We start from the raw sequence: 15,750 nt of genomic DNA, 5'->3' as shown, positions 1-15,750 counted from the left end.
AGGACATAAACCCAGCTTTATAAGTCAGCAATGCTCTTTGCACCTGAACACTGAAACACTAATTTGCTGATAGTTTACTGAATGTGCAAGTAATAGATACCAAGTTCATTACAATATACAAAACCCCATTCTATTAATTCTCTTTCTGTCTTCCCCTTGTTCATGTTGATTTTTTTGCAGAAATACTGAAGGACAACTTATCGTATATGTCAGCAATGCCCTTTGCGCTTAAATGCTGCGACACTAATTTGCTGCACACTTCCTGGATTCACAAGAAGAAAGCATGGACGTCATGCGAGGATTTTTTTTACCTTGTTTCAGTACTGATTCTTGCCAGAGGTTGAACACCACCTGCTGAATAAAGGGTTGAAGTTATAGGTCCTACTTACCAATGACAGTTCTCCTGGACATCAATCCTCCGTTGCAGTAACAAATCCTAATCCCAATGTGCAAGTGGTAATCTTTCCTCTGAGAAACACTGCCCTCATGCATCCTATGGACCAAAGGGTGATTAAGAATTTCAAGGCCCACAATAGCGAACGAGTGTTGGCGCGATTTCAAGCAGCCGTTAACGACTACCTTGACCTGAAATTAGCCATTATTAGGAAGAATTTGGATTGAAGACTGACTGTTGTCAAGGCATCTTTTGTTGTCGTCAGGCCCAAGACCATGAGTGGTTGCTGAAAACTTTTGGCCAGGGTGTGGAAAGGACTTGGCCAGCTTTACTCCTGATGATGCTTTCAAACATTGTCAAGATTGTGACTTTAACGAGGGAAGTGAATGTCAAAGGCTTTATGGAATAGGCCGAGAATGTCATCTTAGTTGTTTTGATGGCCATGCCTAGCAGATGACTGAGGAGGAGAAAATGGAGGACTTGGTCAATTTAGTGAAGTGAGGAAGAGGAGGAGGCGGATGATGAAACTGACTTGTAGGGTGAGTTATGTAATAATAAATTTTTTTTCTAAATATACAGATAGTTAACTGAATGGGTTGTGTAATAGTATGTTCAGTATTGTACATACTATGTTTACATATAATTGTATCTACAGGTATTATGTACTAATGAATATATTGGGAAGTTTTTCTACATGGTACATCTTGTCAGGTACATGTACCTGTATTATTGTATTTTACATGGTTATATTGCCCACACACCAAAAAGTAGGGGAAGAAAGACCAACTGCCTTCGACGCCAAAGCAGCGAGTGATTGATTTTGAGTGGAATGAGCTGGAAGGGATGCAGTTGCGAAATGGAATACAGCAATGATTCCGTGACCCTTTTTTTAGGATTTGCCCAGTGTCTGCCTTTGTGGTTGAGATCTGGTCAAGTGTGTACTGATTCCTGGTAATGGAATCTGGCTTGTCCACTTGCATACACAGCCTGGTAAATGTCCTAACTTGGTAATTTAGAGGAAGTAAATAGTAACAAGGTTTCTGTAGGTGAACATGCGGAAGGATCATTACTGATGGATGGCTCGACTGTGCTGCCCTCGGGCACACAAAGCAAGAGACAATTCTATTTGGTGCTAGCCTGGGCCTGTGGAGGAGGAGGAGAAGGAAGATAAATGGTTAGTTGTGCTGCCACAGAGAGAGAGAGAGAGAGAGAGAGAGAGAGAGAGAGAGGGGGGGGAGGTGGGGGGGGGGATATCTTCAATGATGATCTCAGTTGGTTGCACAGAGGTAACACAGTGCTCTAGAGGAGGGATTATTATGCCCTTAGGTGCACAGAGAGTGAGAGAAAAAAAGGGGGAGATATGGAGTGAGGCTTCTTTGCAACTTAATTCTCTGTGGTTGGATGCAAGCCGCAAGATGACTGTATGTCAGTGACTTGTCTTGTGATTTTATGGAAATGTCATGTCTTGACAAGTAGAGGTTGGAGAGATTGTCTTCTCCTGGCGCCCAGTTGCCAGATAGGGAGAGTATCCTGTAATTTAGGGTTGGTGAAGGGGCAGTGTGACATCTTGCAGGCTCTGAAGTCACTGTTGGTTGCATCACCAGAGAAGGAATTAGCCGCGCGCATTCTGGCATGCTGCAGGCGGGTAGATGTTTGCCTGAGTCGATGTTAATTACTACTGTCCCTGTAGTGATGGTTGGAGAGAAGAATGGTCATTGGGGAGAGCCCACTACGCTGACATGTCCGTGGCTGTGATGGAAGTCATGCATAGCCCATATATTTTTTTTTTAATTTTATCGACTTTTAATGGTGGTCTGCTGCAAAGTACCTGAGAGCAGAGTAGTTGGCATTCGAGAGATGAAGTGTGTCTGGCGAGGACGAAGCAAGAGGAAACTGAGATCCGAAGCAGTTGTGACAAGCAAGTAAATTGTCAGAATGGGTTATAGTGGAAAAGAGTAATTGAACGATCTAGTAGCTGGTTCCCTTGAAAGTTTCCCTCAGGATAGGTGGGATCCAGAGAGGTGTTTTATCCGGTAAAGCAAATGATTGAGTGCTTGATGGTGCAATGCTGATGTGGAGAAGGGTTCCATGTCATCATCAATGGAACATGGGTGTGTGTGTCGTAAGCTCAGTGTTAAGTTCCTGTGTCCCATTTGATCACAGGTCTCTAAATGGAGTGAACAGCAGTGAGTAAGTGCCCCACACATTGTGAAGATTCTAACAAGGGTAAGGGATAAGGGCATGCACTGAATGGAAAAGGTATGTTTTTTATTTCTTTGATTTTATTTGAATGCATGTAATTTTTAGAATTTTTTGTCGCTTGTTGAAAACAAATTTAATTTAGAGTAATAAATACTACATTCATTACAATATACAAAACCCCATTCTAATGATTGTGCCTTTTACTGTTTTCCCATGTGCATGTTGATTTTCTTTGCAGAAATGCTTTAGGACAACTTATTAAACCTGGCTTTATAACTCGGCAATGCCCGTTACACTGACGCTGCCATACAAAGTTGGTGCACGTTTACTGAATGCGCAAGAAAAAAGCCTGGGACCTTTGATAGGGAGAGCACTGTAATTTTGGTTTGAAGGGGCAGTGTAACGTCTCGAAGGTTCTGAAATAACTGTTGGTTGCATCGCCAGAGAGAAGGAAGTAGCGCCGACGCAGTCTGGTATGCTGGAGGTGTGTAGATGCTGGCCTTAGACGTCGATTACTACTTTCTATTGATGGTCGGAGAGAAGAATGGACTTGGAGGGCCCACCATGCTGGCCAATCTGTGGCGGGCTGTGATCGAAGCCACACTTGGCTCATATTTTATTTTTCCCAATTTAAACAACCTCTGGTGGATCGCTCATGATCTGCCGTCAAGTAGCTGAGAGTGCAGACATTGGGATCCAAAAGATGGTGAAGTATGCCTAGCAAAGACAAAGCCAGAGGAAACTGGGTGGGATCCGAGCAGTCGACTTGCAGATAGATTCCCAGAACAAGTTAGAGGGGCGGAAGAGTAATGGAACCATCTAGTAGCTGGTTCCCTCGAAAGTTTCCCTCAGGATAGGTAAAATCTGGAGAGATGAGTTTCATCAAGTAGAGCAAATGATTAGAGGCCTTGGTGGTGCAATGCTGATGTGAAGAAGGGTTCTTTTCAACATAAGTTGAGTATGCATATATCAGGGGTAAGTCCAAGGTTAAGTTCCTGTGTCCCATGTGATACCAGGCCTCTAAACGGAGGGAAGATTCAGTAGATGCCCCCCACACTTTGAAGATTGTAATAAAGGTAATAGAAAAGGGCATGCTCTGAATGGTGAGTGTATATTTTTGCAATTTCTTCAATTTTAGGTTAATGCATGTAATTTTGTTAGAATTTAGTTCTTGTTGAAAAAATATTTAATTTAAAGTAATATACTAAGTACATTACAATATACAAAACCACATTTTAATAATTGTCTTTCTGGGTCGACCTGTGTTCGCCGGTGAAAAGGTCCTTCTTGTCACTTTTCTGATATAAATAACTTTCAAATATACCAGAGAAAGTTAAAGCATGGAATGCAGAGGTTAGTACCCTCGCGCGAGCACCCCTAAGGGCGTCGTGTATAAAGAAAGGGTGTGTGAAAAAAAACTACACAGGTCGTTTTCCATTTAGAATATTCCTTCGTCAATATACACAAGACGGGTGTGCCGTCACAGCGGTCCTAACCATACCCCTTTGCAAAATCCCTTTCTGGGTCGAACCTGTGGCGCCGGGCGAAAAGTCCTTCTTGTATACCTTTTCTGATAAAAACCTTCCAATTATACCAGAGAAAGATAAAAGCATGGAATGCTGAGGTTACAACCCTCGCGCGAGCACCTTTTGGGTGTCGTGTATAAAGCAAAGGCGCGTGAAATCCACTATTCACAGGTTGTCTTCCATTTAGTTAATTCCTTCGCCAAAGGGATGGGCCGATACAGAGGCCCTAGACACATCCCCATCGCCGCACCACCCACGCCACGACGCGAGCGCCATCTGAACAACATCCTTCTTTTTGGAATTCAAAAGTGTTGAATGTTTTCGTTGTGCTCTCGGTCTTTTTTATCTATCGTGGATTTATTTTGTCATGTCCGAAGCTCCATCTTCACACATTCCAATGTTAAGTACCATAGTTTGTTTTGACAGTATTTTATTGTACCGGGCTTGTGTTTTATATCCAGTATAGTCTGTTTTATTATCCCCGTCTGGCCGTTCATGGCGGCCATTGTTTGTTCACTTGTTGGGGAATTCATCTTTATCTGCCCGTTTAGTACTCTGTCACTTAGGTTCTTGGTTAAGTCCCTGGCCTTATGCCTTTAGAACCGTTATTATTTTTATTTTTATTTTTTTGCTCATGGTACTTTTTGCAAGTAAGTCCAGCCTACGATCGAGATAGCGATTTAGCTTTGTTTTTGTTTAGTAACCGCCCGAGGCGTTCGTCACTCGACTCGGTTAAAGGAACAGTGCTATTTATTTTAAGTTTTAACGGATGCTATTCTTCGATCGTAGTATTATATGGATGTACATTTTTATTTTATACGTTTATAATAGTGTTTTGTGATTTTTAGTCCTGTTTTTGTGTCCAAGAGAGCGAGAGATTGGGGTCCCCGTTTTCTGTTCGCAGTCACGAGTTACCCCTTTCTCTCGTTTTCTTTCTTAGCTCCGGTGGGGGAGCGGATTTCCCGTTTTCCGTTTTGTGCGGTCAGCGGGTTCTCCCTCCCTCACCTCTCCCCCTCTGGGTGGATGATAACTTACGAGTTATTTATTTTTTCGTGACTTTTCAATTGTTAGCGTTATTTTGGTCCGTGTTTCGCCCTCTCCCCGTTACGGCTCGGGAGTAGTTATGAACGTTATCCACTCCGCCTTGAGTTATACTCCGCCACGAGGGATTCTCAATAACTTTCGTTCTATTGTTATATTTATATTGTTTACTACATGGGACGGGCTTCATATTGTTTAGATAAGACCCTCCGGTGGCCCTTACTTCGGTCTCAGGCCACGGCCATATCCACAATAGCCTTTGTTATTACAACTGTGTTGTTATTCACAATAATTATTCAGGACCTTTCTTCTCCCTCCGGCCTCACCGGAGATCGTAAATACGCTTTACTATAATCTAAGCTTTAGTCTTTAGCTACGACTTAGCTTTTTATCTTTCACAATTGAATTATTAGCCACAATTGAATTATTCAGGGCATCTCATTATCCTCCGGCGTCACCGGAGGTCGCCCAAACACTTAACACTTAAAGTTGCCTTAGCTAATTAGCTAAGGCTCCTTTATTCAGGACATTTCATTACGATCCGGCCTCACCGGAGCTCCGGCTTCACCGGAGGTCGCCCATACACTTCACACTTATATTTGCCTTGCCTTTAGCTAAGGCTGGTGTTTGTATTTATTTTAAGGGCATGTCACTGCTTCCCCGACCCTTGGAGGTCGGCGGATTACTTTAAGCTTATTATCCTTATGTCATTAACAGACATTGGGTGCATTACAAATATACAGACAATTGAATTTTAAAGTGCCAACAATGGTATGGGGCAGTATCAACTTAAAGTTAATAGTTAGTTGTTTGGTCAATGCAATATGGGTGCTTAGGTAATTCAGTGAGTGCCAGAACTCTAAAATAATAGGTTTTTATCCCTTATCAGAGTTTCAAGCATCACCAGACTCATGTCTCCTTTCTTTTACAGAAGGCCCGTTGTACTGCTGAAGGATGCTCTGCCTCGTTCAGCGACCCCGTTGGGCATGACCTCTGCCGGTCTCATGCCCACTGCTCCATTCCCTTTATCCAGGAACCGGGACAGGCCCAATACCCAGTGTGGTTCCCGGATTTGTGCTCGTTCTGTTACGAGTTGTCGTCAGTTCTGCTGAATGATGATGTAAGTGGGTTTTCCCTTTGTTCCTTATTTCTCGTTGGCAGACACTAATATAGACATGAATATGATATACACAGTATATTTAGGAGGGCAAACCCCCTCCTCCATCACTAATCACTGCAAATCTTACAGGCCGATGATGTCTCTCTTCGGTCAGCAAGGGCTACTCTTCGGCCGTGGGTGTCGGGCTTTGGCAGGAATGCCCCGTCTGGCGCTCCCTATCTCCTCGATGGGGATATGGCCTCCCGTCTCTTCCCAGGCTCGACTACTGCTGCAGTCTCTCCTGACCTTGCTGCCCCTTTAATTGAAGAAGTCAGGGCTACCATTTCCGTGGAGGACGAAACCCTCGTACCAATGGACATGGCTGGTCTGGATATAGACGTAGAACCCAGGGACGAGCAGGTAAGTGGTGCCGAGTTGGTGGAAACCCTTTTCTCTCCTACTCCCTCTTCTACCTCTTCCTTTCTAGGTTTTGATAACTCTAAGGCTTCCCCTCGGGATCCCTCTGCCTCCGTACGACCCAAGGTGAAGCCACTTCGAACTTATAAGACTTCAGCTTTGCCAGTATCAACGTCACCGGTCCCCGGACCCTCGACAGCTCCTGATATTCATATTGCTCCTCGTAAAACCACTACTCCTAAGAAGTCTAAGTCTACCAAATCCAAGAAAAAACCAACGGGTGACTTTCAGGTACCCTGGGCTGATCTCCTCCCCATCCAACTGATCAAAGGATTGGTCAGGGATCAAGTTCAACATCACTCTGGTGCAATAACAGAGATTAAGGATATGATGGCTACTCTGATCCGCGCCGGAACTCAGTTCCCTCCCCCTTCTGCCCCAGACGCATCGAAGCTGCCGCCCTTCGATAAAAACAATCCTTGGCGGTTTGCTTTGCATGCTCCATTCGTAGATGGCTCCCTAACTCTGGAGGGCATGGGCACCCGCCCTCTAGAGGACCTGGAGTTCTATCCCCCTGGCCTAGCATTCCCGTTCAATGGTTTTGTACGGTTAAAGGAACATGCATTGGTCCGTATGGACAAGGTACCGAAGGAAACGGTCATATTTCCAAAAGAGCAGGCCCAGGCTATCTGGGCCAGAACACTATCAGAGTGGGGGTGTATTAACTCAAAGCTCACCCCTCACAAGGGTTCCTACACTATTTTTACGACAGCGGCCTCCATCTCTTTGCCGCTCATAGACAAAGTCACAGAGCTGACTATACAGGCCATCAAAGAAGGCTCTTCCATGCCGGCTCTCAAGGAGACGGACCCCACCTCTTTGCTTATTCCGGGTTCCTCGGCAGCCTGGGATGCTGCGGCCTCTACCTTCACGGTGGGGAAACTAGACCCGGACTGTGCCTCTACTCTTTTCTCTGAGAAGCTTCCCAGATTAATAGAGAGTCTTCTCAAAACTGAGTTCGAGACCCGTACTAGACTTGCTAGGTCCCTCCAATCCATCACCTCCATGGAGTCCCTTGCATCTCTTTACCCAGAGGAAACGCTGTTCAGAGTCGCCACAAAGAACCAGCTGCTATCCTACCAAATAGATCTCCATGACTTCTGGTCAGCACGGGTTAGTTGCAGGAAGTTCGTTCTGTCGGAGGCCACCATCAGGCATGAGCCGAACAGACTGATAGCTTCCTCCTGCTGGGGTAAGACCCTCTTCCCTCAGACCGAGGTGGATAAGGTTCTTCAGGACGCAGCGAGGGCAAACCAGAATTTGCAGGTAAGGTGGGGTCTCTCAGCCAAAAAGAGGTTCGAACCCCAGAGACACACATTCTTCAAGAAGAAGCTGAGGTTTAGTCCTTACAAAGCGGCCCGGGGTACCTCGTCCCCACAGCCTTCCGCGGCCTCGACTTCTCGACAACAGGCGCCTCCTCAGCAGGTAGTCTACCTCGCTGCTCCCCCTGGTACACAGCCCAACCCCTCTTGGATGCCCTCACCTGCATACAACCCTGCCTACGAACCCTCCGGTTCCTTTCGTGGATACCAAAGAGGGAGTTCCAGAGGTAGAGGACAGTTCCGCCAACGCGGCGGGCCCAGAGCAAGGGGTTCCCGTGGAGGGAGGGGCCCTAAGTTCACTCCCTCCCAATGATGTGATGCCGGTAGGAGGGAGACTTTATCACTTCCGGGATCATTGGACCTTCAGTCCATGGGCTCACAGCATAATATCAAGGGGCTTGGGTTGGAAATGGTCACAGGGATCCCCTCCTCCACCGGTGACCTTCTTCCAGAGACCCACTCCCATCCTGGAAGAGTACACTGCGGAGTTACTCAAGAAGAGAGCAATCAAGCGGGTTCGATCCCTGAAGTTCCAAGGCCGCCTGTTTACAGTCCCGAAGAAAGACTCGTCGGCGTTGAGGGTAGTTCTGGACTTGTCGAAGCTCAACTCTTACATCCTTTGCGACAAGTTCCGTATGCTGACTATCTCTCAGGTACGGACCTTACTTCCCCGTGGGGCCGTCACCACCTCTATCGATCTTACCGACGCCTATTATCATGTCCCAGTAGCTCGAAACTTCTCTCCTTATCTAGGCTTCCGTCTCGGCAAGAGAGCCTTCGCATTCAAAGTCATGCCCTTCGGTCTCAGCATTGCCCCCAGGGTATTCACGAAACTGGGGGAGACGGTGCTCGAGCAACTCAGACACCAAGGGATACAAATCGTCGCCTATCTGGACGATTGGCTCATTTGGGCCCAGTCGCACCAGGAATGCAAAAGAGCTACGTCGAAGGTACTCCATTTTCTCTCCAAACTGGGCTTCCAAGTCAACCTCCGGAAGTCCCGCCTACAACCATCAAGCCTCTTCGAATGGTTAGGCATCCGTTGGGACCTCTCAAAGCACAAGCTCTCCCTTCCTCCCAAGAAGGTGAGGGAGATAGCTTCCAAGGTCAGGAACTTTCTCAAACACAAACAGGTGTCCAGAAGAGCTTTAGAACGAGTCCTCGGCCTACTCCAGTTTGCCTCACTGACCGATCTCCTATTAAAAGCCAAACTCAAAGACATCAATCGAGTTTGGAGAAAGAGGGCGACAATACCTTTAAGAGACAAGACCTCGAAGATCCCCTCTGTCTTGAAAATGAGACTACGACCATGGTCCGGTCGGAAGAACCTCTCCAAGTCAGTTCCTCTACAGTTCCCCTCTCCACAAGTGACAATTCATACCGACGCGTCTCTGAGTGGTTGGGGGGGTTACTCCCAACATCAGATGTGTCAGGGCTCTTGGTCACCCGCCATGAGACAGTTCCATATCAATGTTCTCGAAGCCATGGCGGTGTTCTTGACCCTGAAGAGAATCTCCCCTCCGAGGTCGACCCACATCAGAGTAGTCTCAGACAGTACGGCCGTAGTCCACTGCCTCAACAGGGGGGGGTCCAAATCACCCAACCTGAATCAGATCCTAGTCACTATCTTCACCTTGGCAGCCGACAAAGACTGGTTCCTGTCAGCAACTCACCTAGCAGGAGTCCAGAATGTGATAGCAGACGCATTATCCAGGACGAGCCCACTGGAATCGGAGTGGTCCCTGGACATGCACTCCTTCCGGTGGATACTCAGGCTGGTTCCAGGTCTCCAGGTAGATCTATTCGCGACCCGACTCAATCACAAACTCCCGTGTTATGTGACACCGAACCTGGACCCTCAGGCTTATGCCATGGACGCATTAACCCTGGATTGGAACCATTGGCAGAAGATCTTCTTATTCCCTCCAGTGAATCTTCTACTGAAAGTCTTGCACAAACTCCGCTCCTTCAACGGGGTAGTAGCTTTAGTGGCACCTCACTGGCCAAAGAGCAGTTGGTTTCCTCTCCTCCTCGAGTTGAAACTCCGTCCCTTCCGGATCCCATTCCCCAAACTGACCCAGGTGGTCCAAACACGGACTGTGTCAGATTCCTCAAGGATAGCCAAAACCCTAACTTTGTGGATTTCATGAAGTTTGCGGCACGTAGGGACGCAAACATCGACCCAGATAATGTCCTCTTTATAGAATCAGACAAAAGGGACTCAACGATTCGCCAATATGATTCGGCGGTTAAGAAACTAGCGGATTTCTTAAGGACTTCAGACCATTCGGTTATGACTCCTAATTTAGCCATCTCCTTCTTTAGGTCCATTTTTGACAAAGGCCTAGCAGCTAGCACTATAACCACCATTAAGTCAGCTCTGAGGAAAGTCTTCCTGGTTGGGTTTAACATTAACCTGGCGGAGTCTTATTTCTCATCTATTCCAAAAGCATGTGCTAGGCTTCGACCTTCGGTCCGTCCTCAAAAGGTCTCTTGGTCTCTAAATGATGTCCTCAAACTGGCCTCCGACACGGACAACGAATCCTGCTCTTATATCACTCTTCTTAGGAAGACTTTATTTCTAACAGCTTTGGCCTCGGGTTCCAGAATCTCAGAACTAGCAGCTCTCTCACGAAACTCAGAGAACATGGATTTCCTCCCTTCAGGTGAGGTACTTCTTTCACCAGACAGGGCGTTCCTAGCTAAGAACGAGGACCCCCAAAATAGGTGGTCCCCTTGGAAGATTATTCCTCTTCTCCAAGATACTTCTCTATGTCCGGTCACCACTCTCAGGGCCTTTTTAGCCAGGACTGCTACCCAATCGTCTGGCCCCTTGTTTATCAGAGAACAAGGAGGTACCATTTCCATACGTGGCATTAGGCAACAGATCCTATACTTCATTAAACAAGCCAATCCGGGTTCATTTCCCCATGCTCATGATATCCGATCGATAGCTACCTCCATCAACTATTTCCAGAATATGGACTTTGATAACCTTAAGAAGTACACGGGTTGGAAATCTCCTATGGTCTTCAAACGCCACTATCTAAAGAACTTACAGGCTCTTAAATATCCAACGGTTGCAGCTGGGAGCCTTATCTCTCCCCATTGATCTTTTGTTCTTCCTTTCATCCATCTCTTCTCTTCTCCCTCCTACCCGCCACTCGCACCACGACGCCGCTTCCTTGGTGGTTCGTTAGCCCTAAGTGTATTACATATTACAGTAGGTTAATATGATTGTAACTATTATTGTTTTCCCTTGTTATTAAGTTGGGATATTCTTAGCCATGTCAGTTTTGTTGCATGTTTTCCTCTGATACTCAGAGGTTTCCTTGTTATCACTATGCCCTGTGGCTAGTTTATATTTTATGCCTACTTACCTGAATTATATATGATTTTCTTTACATGGTGTTGTTTCTCTCCCCTTATTAAATTAGTAGTTATTGTTGGGCTTGGAAGGCATTCTCTGGTACATTTTCGCCCGGCGCCACAGGTTCGACCCAGAAAAGGGATTTTGACGAAGGAAAAATCTATTTCTGGGGAGAGACCTGTGGCGCCCGGCGAAACCCTTCCCCTTATTTTACACGATCCCACCCTTTCCTTTCCAAGCCATCATGGTCAATACAGAAGGATGTTGTTCAGATGGCGCTCGCGTCGTGGCGTGGGTGGTGCGGCGATGGGGATGTGTCTAGGGCCTCTGTATCGGCCCATCCCTTTGGCGAAGGAATTAACTAAATGGAAGACAACCTGTGAATAGTGGATTTCACGCGCCTTTGCTTTATACACGACACCCAAAAGGTGCTCGCGCGAGGGTTGTAACCTCAGCATTCCATGCTTTTATCTTTCTCTGGTATAATTGGAAGGTTTTTATCAGAAAAGGTATACAAGAAGGACTTTTCGCCGGGCGCCACAGGTCTCTCCCCAGAAATAGATTTTTCCTTCGTCAAAATCCCTTTTTTCTGTCTTCCCCATGTGCATGTTGATTTTTTCTTTTACAGAAATGATGCAGGACATAATCCCAGCTTTATAAGTCAGCAATGCCCTTTGCACTTGAATGCTGAAACACTAATTTGCTGATAGTTTACTGGATGCGCAAGTAATAGATACTAAGTACATTACAATATACAAAACCCCATTCTATTAATTGTCTCTTTCTGTCTTCCCCATGTGCATGTTGATTTTTTTTGCAGAAATGCTGGAGGACAACTTATGTATGTCAGCAATGCCCTTTGCGCTTAAACGCTGCGACACTAATTTGCTGCACATTTATTGGATGCATTAGAAGAAAGCATGGACGTCATGCAAGGATTTTCTTGCCCTTGTTTCAGTACTGATTCTTGCCAGAGGTTGAACACCACCTGCTGAACAAAGGGTTGAAGTATCCACTAACAGTTCTCCTGGACATCTCTCCTCCATTGCTGTAACAAATCCTAATCCCAATGTGCAAGTGGTAATCTTTCCTCTGTGCAACACTGCCCTCATGCATCCTATGGACCAAAGGGTGATTAAGAATTTCAAGGCCCACTATACCGAACGAGTGTTGGCGTGACTTCAAGCAGCCGTGAAGGACTACCCTGACCTGAACTTAGCCATTATTAGGAAGAATTTGCATTGAAGACTTAAACTGCTGCAAAGTACCTGAGAGCAGAGTAGTTGGCATTCGAAAGATGAAGTGTGTCTGGCGAGGATGAAGCAAGAGGACACTGAGATCCAAAGCAGTAGTGAAATGCAAATAAATTGTCAGAATGGGTTACAGTGGAAAAGAGTAATCGACCCATCTTGTAGCTGGTTCCCTTGAAAGTTTCCCTTAGGGTAGGTGGGATCCAGAGAGGTGAGTTTTATCCGGTAAAGCAAATGATTAGAGGGCTTGATGGTGCAATGCTTATGTACAGAAGGGTTCCATGTCAACATCAATGGAACATGGGTGTGTGTGTGTCGTAAGCTCAGGGTTAAGTTCCTGTGAACAAGAGTGAGTAGGTGCCCCACACAGTGTGAAGATTGTAACAAAGGTAAGGGATAAGGGCATGCACTGAATGGAAAAGGTATGATTTTTATTTCTCTGGTTTTACTTAAATGTAGGTAATTTTTAGAATTTTTTGTCCCTTGCTGAGAAAAATTTAATTTAGAGTAATAAATACTACATACATTACAATATAGAAAACCCCCTTCTAATAATTGTGCCTTTTTCTGTTTTCCCATGTGCATGTTGATTTTTTTTCAGAAATGCTTCAGGACAAGTTATTAAACCTGGCTTTATAACTCAGCAATGCCCTTAACGCTGCAACACAAATTTGGTGCACGGTTACTGAATGCGCAAGAAAAAAGCTTGGATGTCGTGCGAAGAAATCTTGATCTGGTTTCAATGCTGTTTCTTTCTGGAGGTTGAGAGCTACCTGCTGAATAAAGAGTTGGAGTTCAAGGGCCTACTTACCGCTGACAGTTCTCCTAGACATCCATTCTCTGTTGCCGTAACAAATCTTAATGTGCAAGTGGTGTTCTTTCCTCCAAGTAAGCACCAATGCCCCCATGCAACCTACGGACAAGTGGGTGATTTAAGAATTTCAAGGCCCACTACAGCGGATGAGTGATGACGAGACTTCAAGAAGCCTTGAATGACTACCCTGACCTGAACTTGGGTCGCTATTAGGAGGGAGTCGAGTTCGAAGACTTTGACTGTTGTCAATGAATGTTTTGTAGTCGTCAGTCCCAAGACCATGAGTGGTTGCTGGAAATTTCTGCAGCCAGGGTGTGGGAAGGACTTGGCCAACTTTACTCCTGATGATGCTTTCAAACACTGTTAAGATTGTGACTTTAACGAGGAAAGTGGAAGTTAAAGACTTCATGAAATAGGCTGAATACGACTGCTTAGTTGTTTGATGGCCATGACTAGGATCAGACTAAGTAGTAAGTGGCTGATTTTGTCTGTTAAGCAAGTGGGGAAGAGGCGGCAGCCAATGAACTTTATATGGAGGGCAAGTTATGTAATATTTAAACTTTTTTTAGTCGAGTAATAGTATGTTCAGTATTGTACATACTATGTTAACATATATTCATACCCATTGTTATTATATACTAATTAATATATTTTTTTAATTTTCGACACGTTGTCATACATTAACCTGTACTAGTGTATTCTAAGTTATGTTGCCCACATACCAAACAGTAGTTGTGATACCGCAGGAGCGTTGGATAGATTTTGAGTGAAATGAACTGGAAGGGATGCTGTTGCGGAATGGAATAGGGTAATGAATCCGTGCCCTTATTAGGATGGGCCCGGTGTCTTCTTTTGAGGGGTAGGGGTGGTCAAGTGGGTGACAATTCCTGGCAATTGGATCTGGCTTGTACACTCATTTGGACAGGCTGGAAAAATGTCCAAACTTGATGATTTAGATGGAGTAAACCTTAAGGTTTCTGTAGGTGAGCCTGCAGAAGGATTATCACTGATGAATATCTTGCCTGCGCTGCCCTTGGGTACAGACAGAGCTGTACTTGACTCTAGTCATGCGATGAGGAGGAAGAAAGGGAGGGAGGAGGAGGAAGGTAAATAGTTTCATGTGATCCCTGCAGAGACAGAGAGAGACTGTGTGTGACTGACTGACTGACTGACTCTTTGGCCTCTGGGAGGGAATATTATCAATGATGCCCTCGGTTAGTTGCACAGAGGTAACATGGGGCTCTAGAGGAGGGAGTATCATTATCATCAGTGGACCTAGATGATACCCTCTGGTGCACCAAGAGTGAGAGAGAGAGAGAAGAGGTAGTTATGTTGGAGTAAGCCTAGTTTGCTACGTAATTCTCCTCTTGCTTGGATGTGAGCCGCAGGACGACGGTTGGTTGGAGTTTGCTTGTCTCTCGTCATCTTGAAGATGTCGGTTCTTAACATATCTGGCTTGATCAACACATCTTGCTTGATCTGAGGGTTGGCAAGTGTCTTCTCCTGGGACTCAGTTGATGGACTGGGCCCCTTTGATAGGGAGAGTAGTCTGTAATTTTTGTTTGAAGGGGCAGTGTGACGTCTCTAAGGATTTTGAAATTAGTGTTGGTTGTATCGCCAGAGGTAGGGAAGTAGCGGCGACGCAGTCTGGTATGCTGGAGGCGTGTAGATGCTGGCCTTAGACGTCGATTACCACTGTGGGTATTGATGGTTGGAGAGAAGAATGGCCGGGGGGGGGGGGGGGGGGGGGTTTGCTGTGATTGAAGCCACACTTGGCTAATATTTTAATTTTCCCAATTTAAACAACCTCTGGTGGATCGCTCATTGTCCACCGCCAAGTAGCTGAGAGTGCAGACATTGGGATCCAAAAGATGGTGAAGTATGCCTAGCAAGGATAAAGCCAGAGGAAACTTTGTGGGATCCGAAGCATTCGACTTGCAAATAGATTGTCAGAACAGGTTAGAGGGGCGGAAGAGTAATGGAACAATCTAGTAGCTGGTTCCCTCAAAAGTTTCCCTCAGGATGGGTAAAATCTTGAGAGGCGAGTTTCATCAAGTAAAGCAAATGATTAGAGGCCTTTGTGGTGCAATGCTGATGTGGAGAAGGGTTCATGTCAACATAAGTAGAGTATGCATATATCAGGGGTAAGTCCAAGGTTAAGTTCCTGTGTCCCATGTGATACCAGGCCTCTAAACGGAGGGAAGATTGAGTAGATGCCCCACACATTTTGAAGATTGTAACAAAGGTAATGGAAA

General features: G+C 45.7%; 1 protein-coding gene across 1 annotated transcript; it reads left to right on the top strand.

The window, feature by feature from the left end:
• Window positions 1-4,126: 4,126 nt before the first annotated feature.
• LOC137617281 (uncharacterized) lies at window positions 4,127-8,495 on the top strand. The gene is made up of 3 exons (XM_068347276.1): window positions 4,127-4,522; window positions 6,095-6,283; window positions 6,413-8,495. The coding sequence occupies exons 1-3, from the start codon at window positions 4,490-4,492 to the stop codon at window positions 8,372-8,374; spliced, it is 2,184 nt and encodes a 727-aa protein (XP_068203377.1). The 5' UTR covers window positions 4,127-4,489; the 3' UTR covers window positions 8,375-8,495.
• The last annotated feature ends 7,255 nt before the right edge of the window (window positions 8,496-15,750 follow it).

The sequence above is a fragment of the Palaemon carinicauda genome, chromosome 23 (genome assembly GCF_036898095.1).
Source record: "Palaemon carinicauda isolate YSFRI2023 chromosome 23, ASM3689809v2, whole genome shotgun sequence".
Classification (NCBI taxonomy): Eukaryota; Metazoa; Arthropoda; class Malacostraca; order Decapoda; family Palaemonidae; genus Palaemon; species Palaemon carinicauda.
Note: the sequence above shows the minus strand (reverse complement) of the source record. Positions and strands in the feature narration are given on the sequence as shown.

Bases quoted from the DNA above. Each gene is read 5' to 3' on its own strand.
- LOC137617281 (XM_068347276.1), top strand. From the start codon at position 4,490: ATGTCCGAAGCTCCATCTTCACACATTCCAATG. The intron at 4,523-6,094 runs TTAAGTACCATA...TTTCTTTTACAG, and splicing joins CATCTTCACACATTCCAATG to AAGGCCCGTTGTACTGCTGA. The intron at 6,284-6,412 runs GTAAGTGGGTTT...CAAATCTTACAG, and splicing joins CAGTTCTGCTGAATGATGAT to GCCGATGATGTCTCTCTTCG.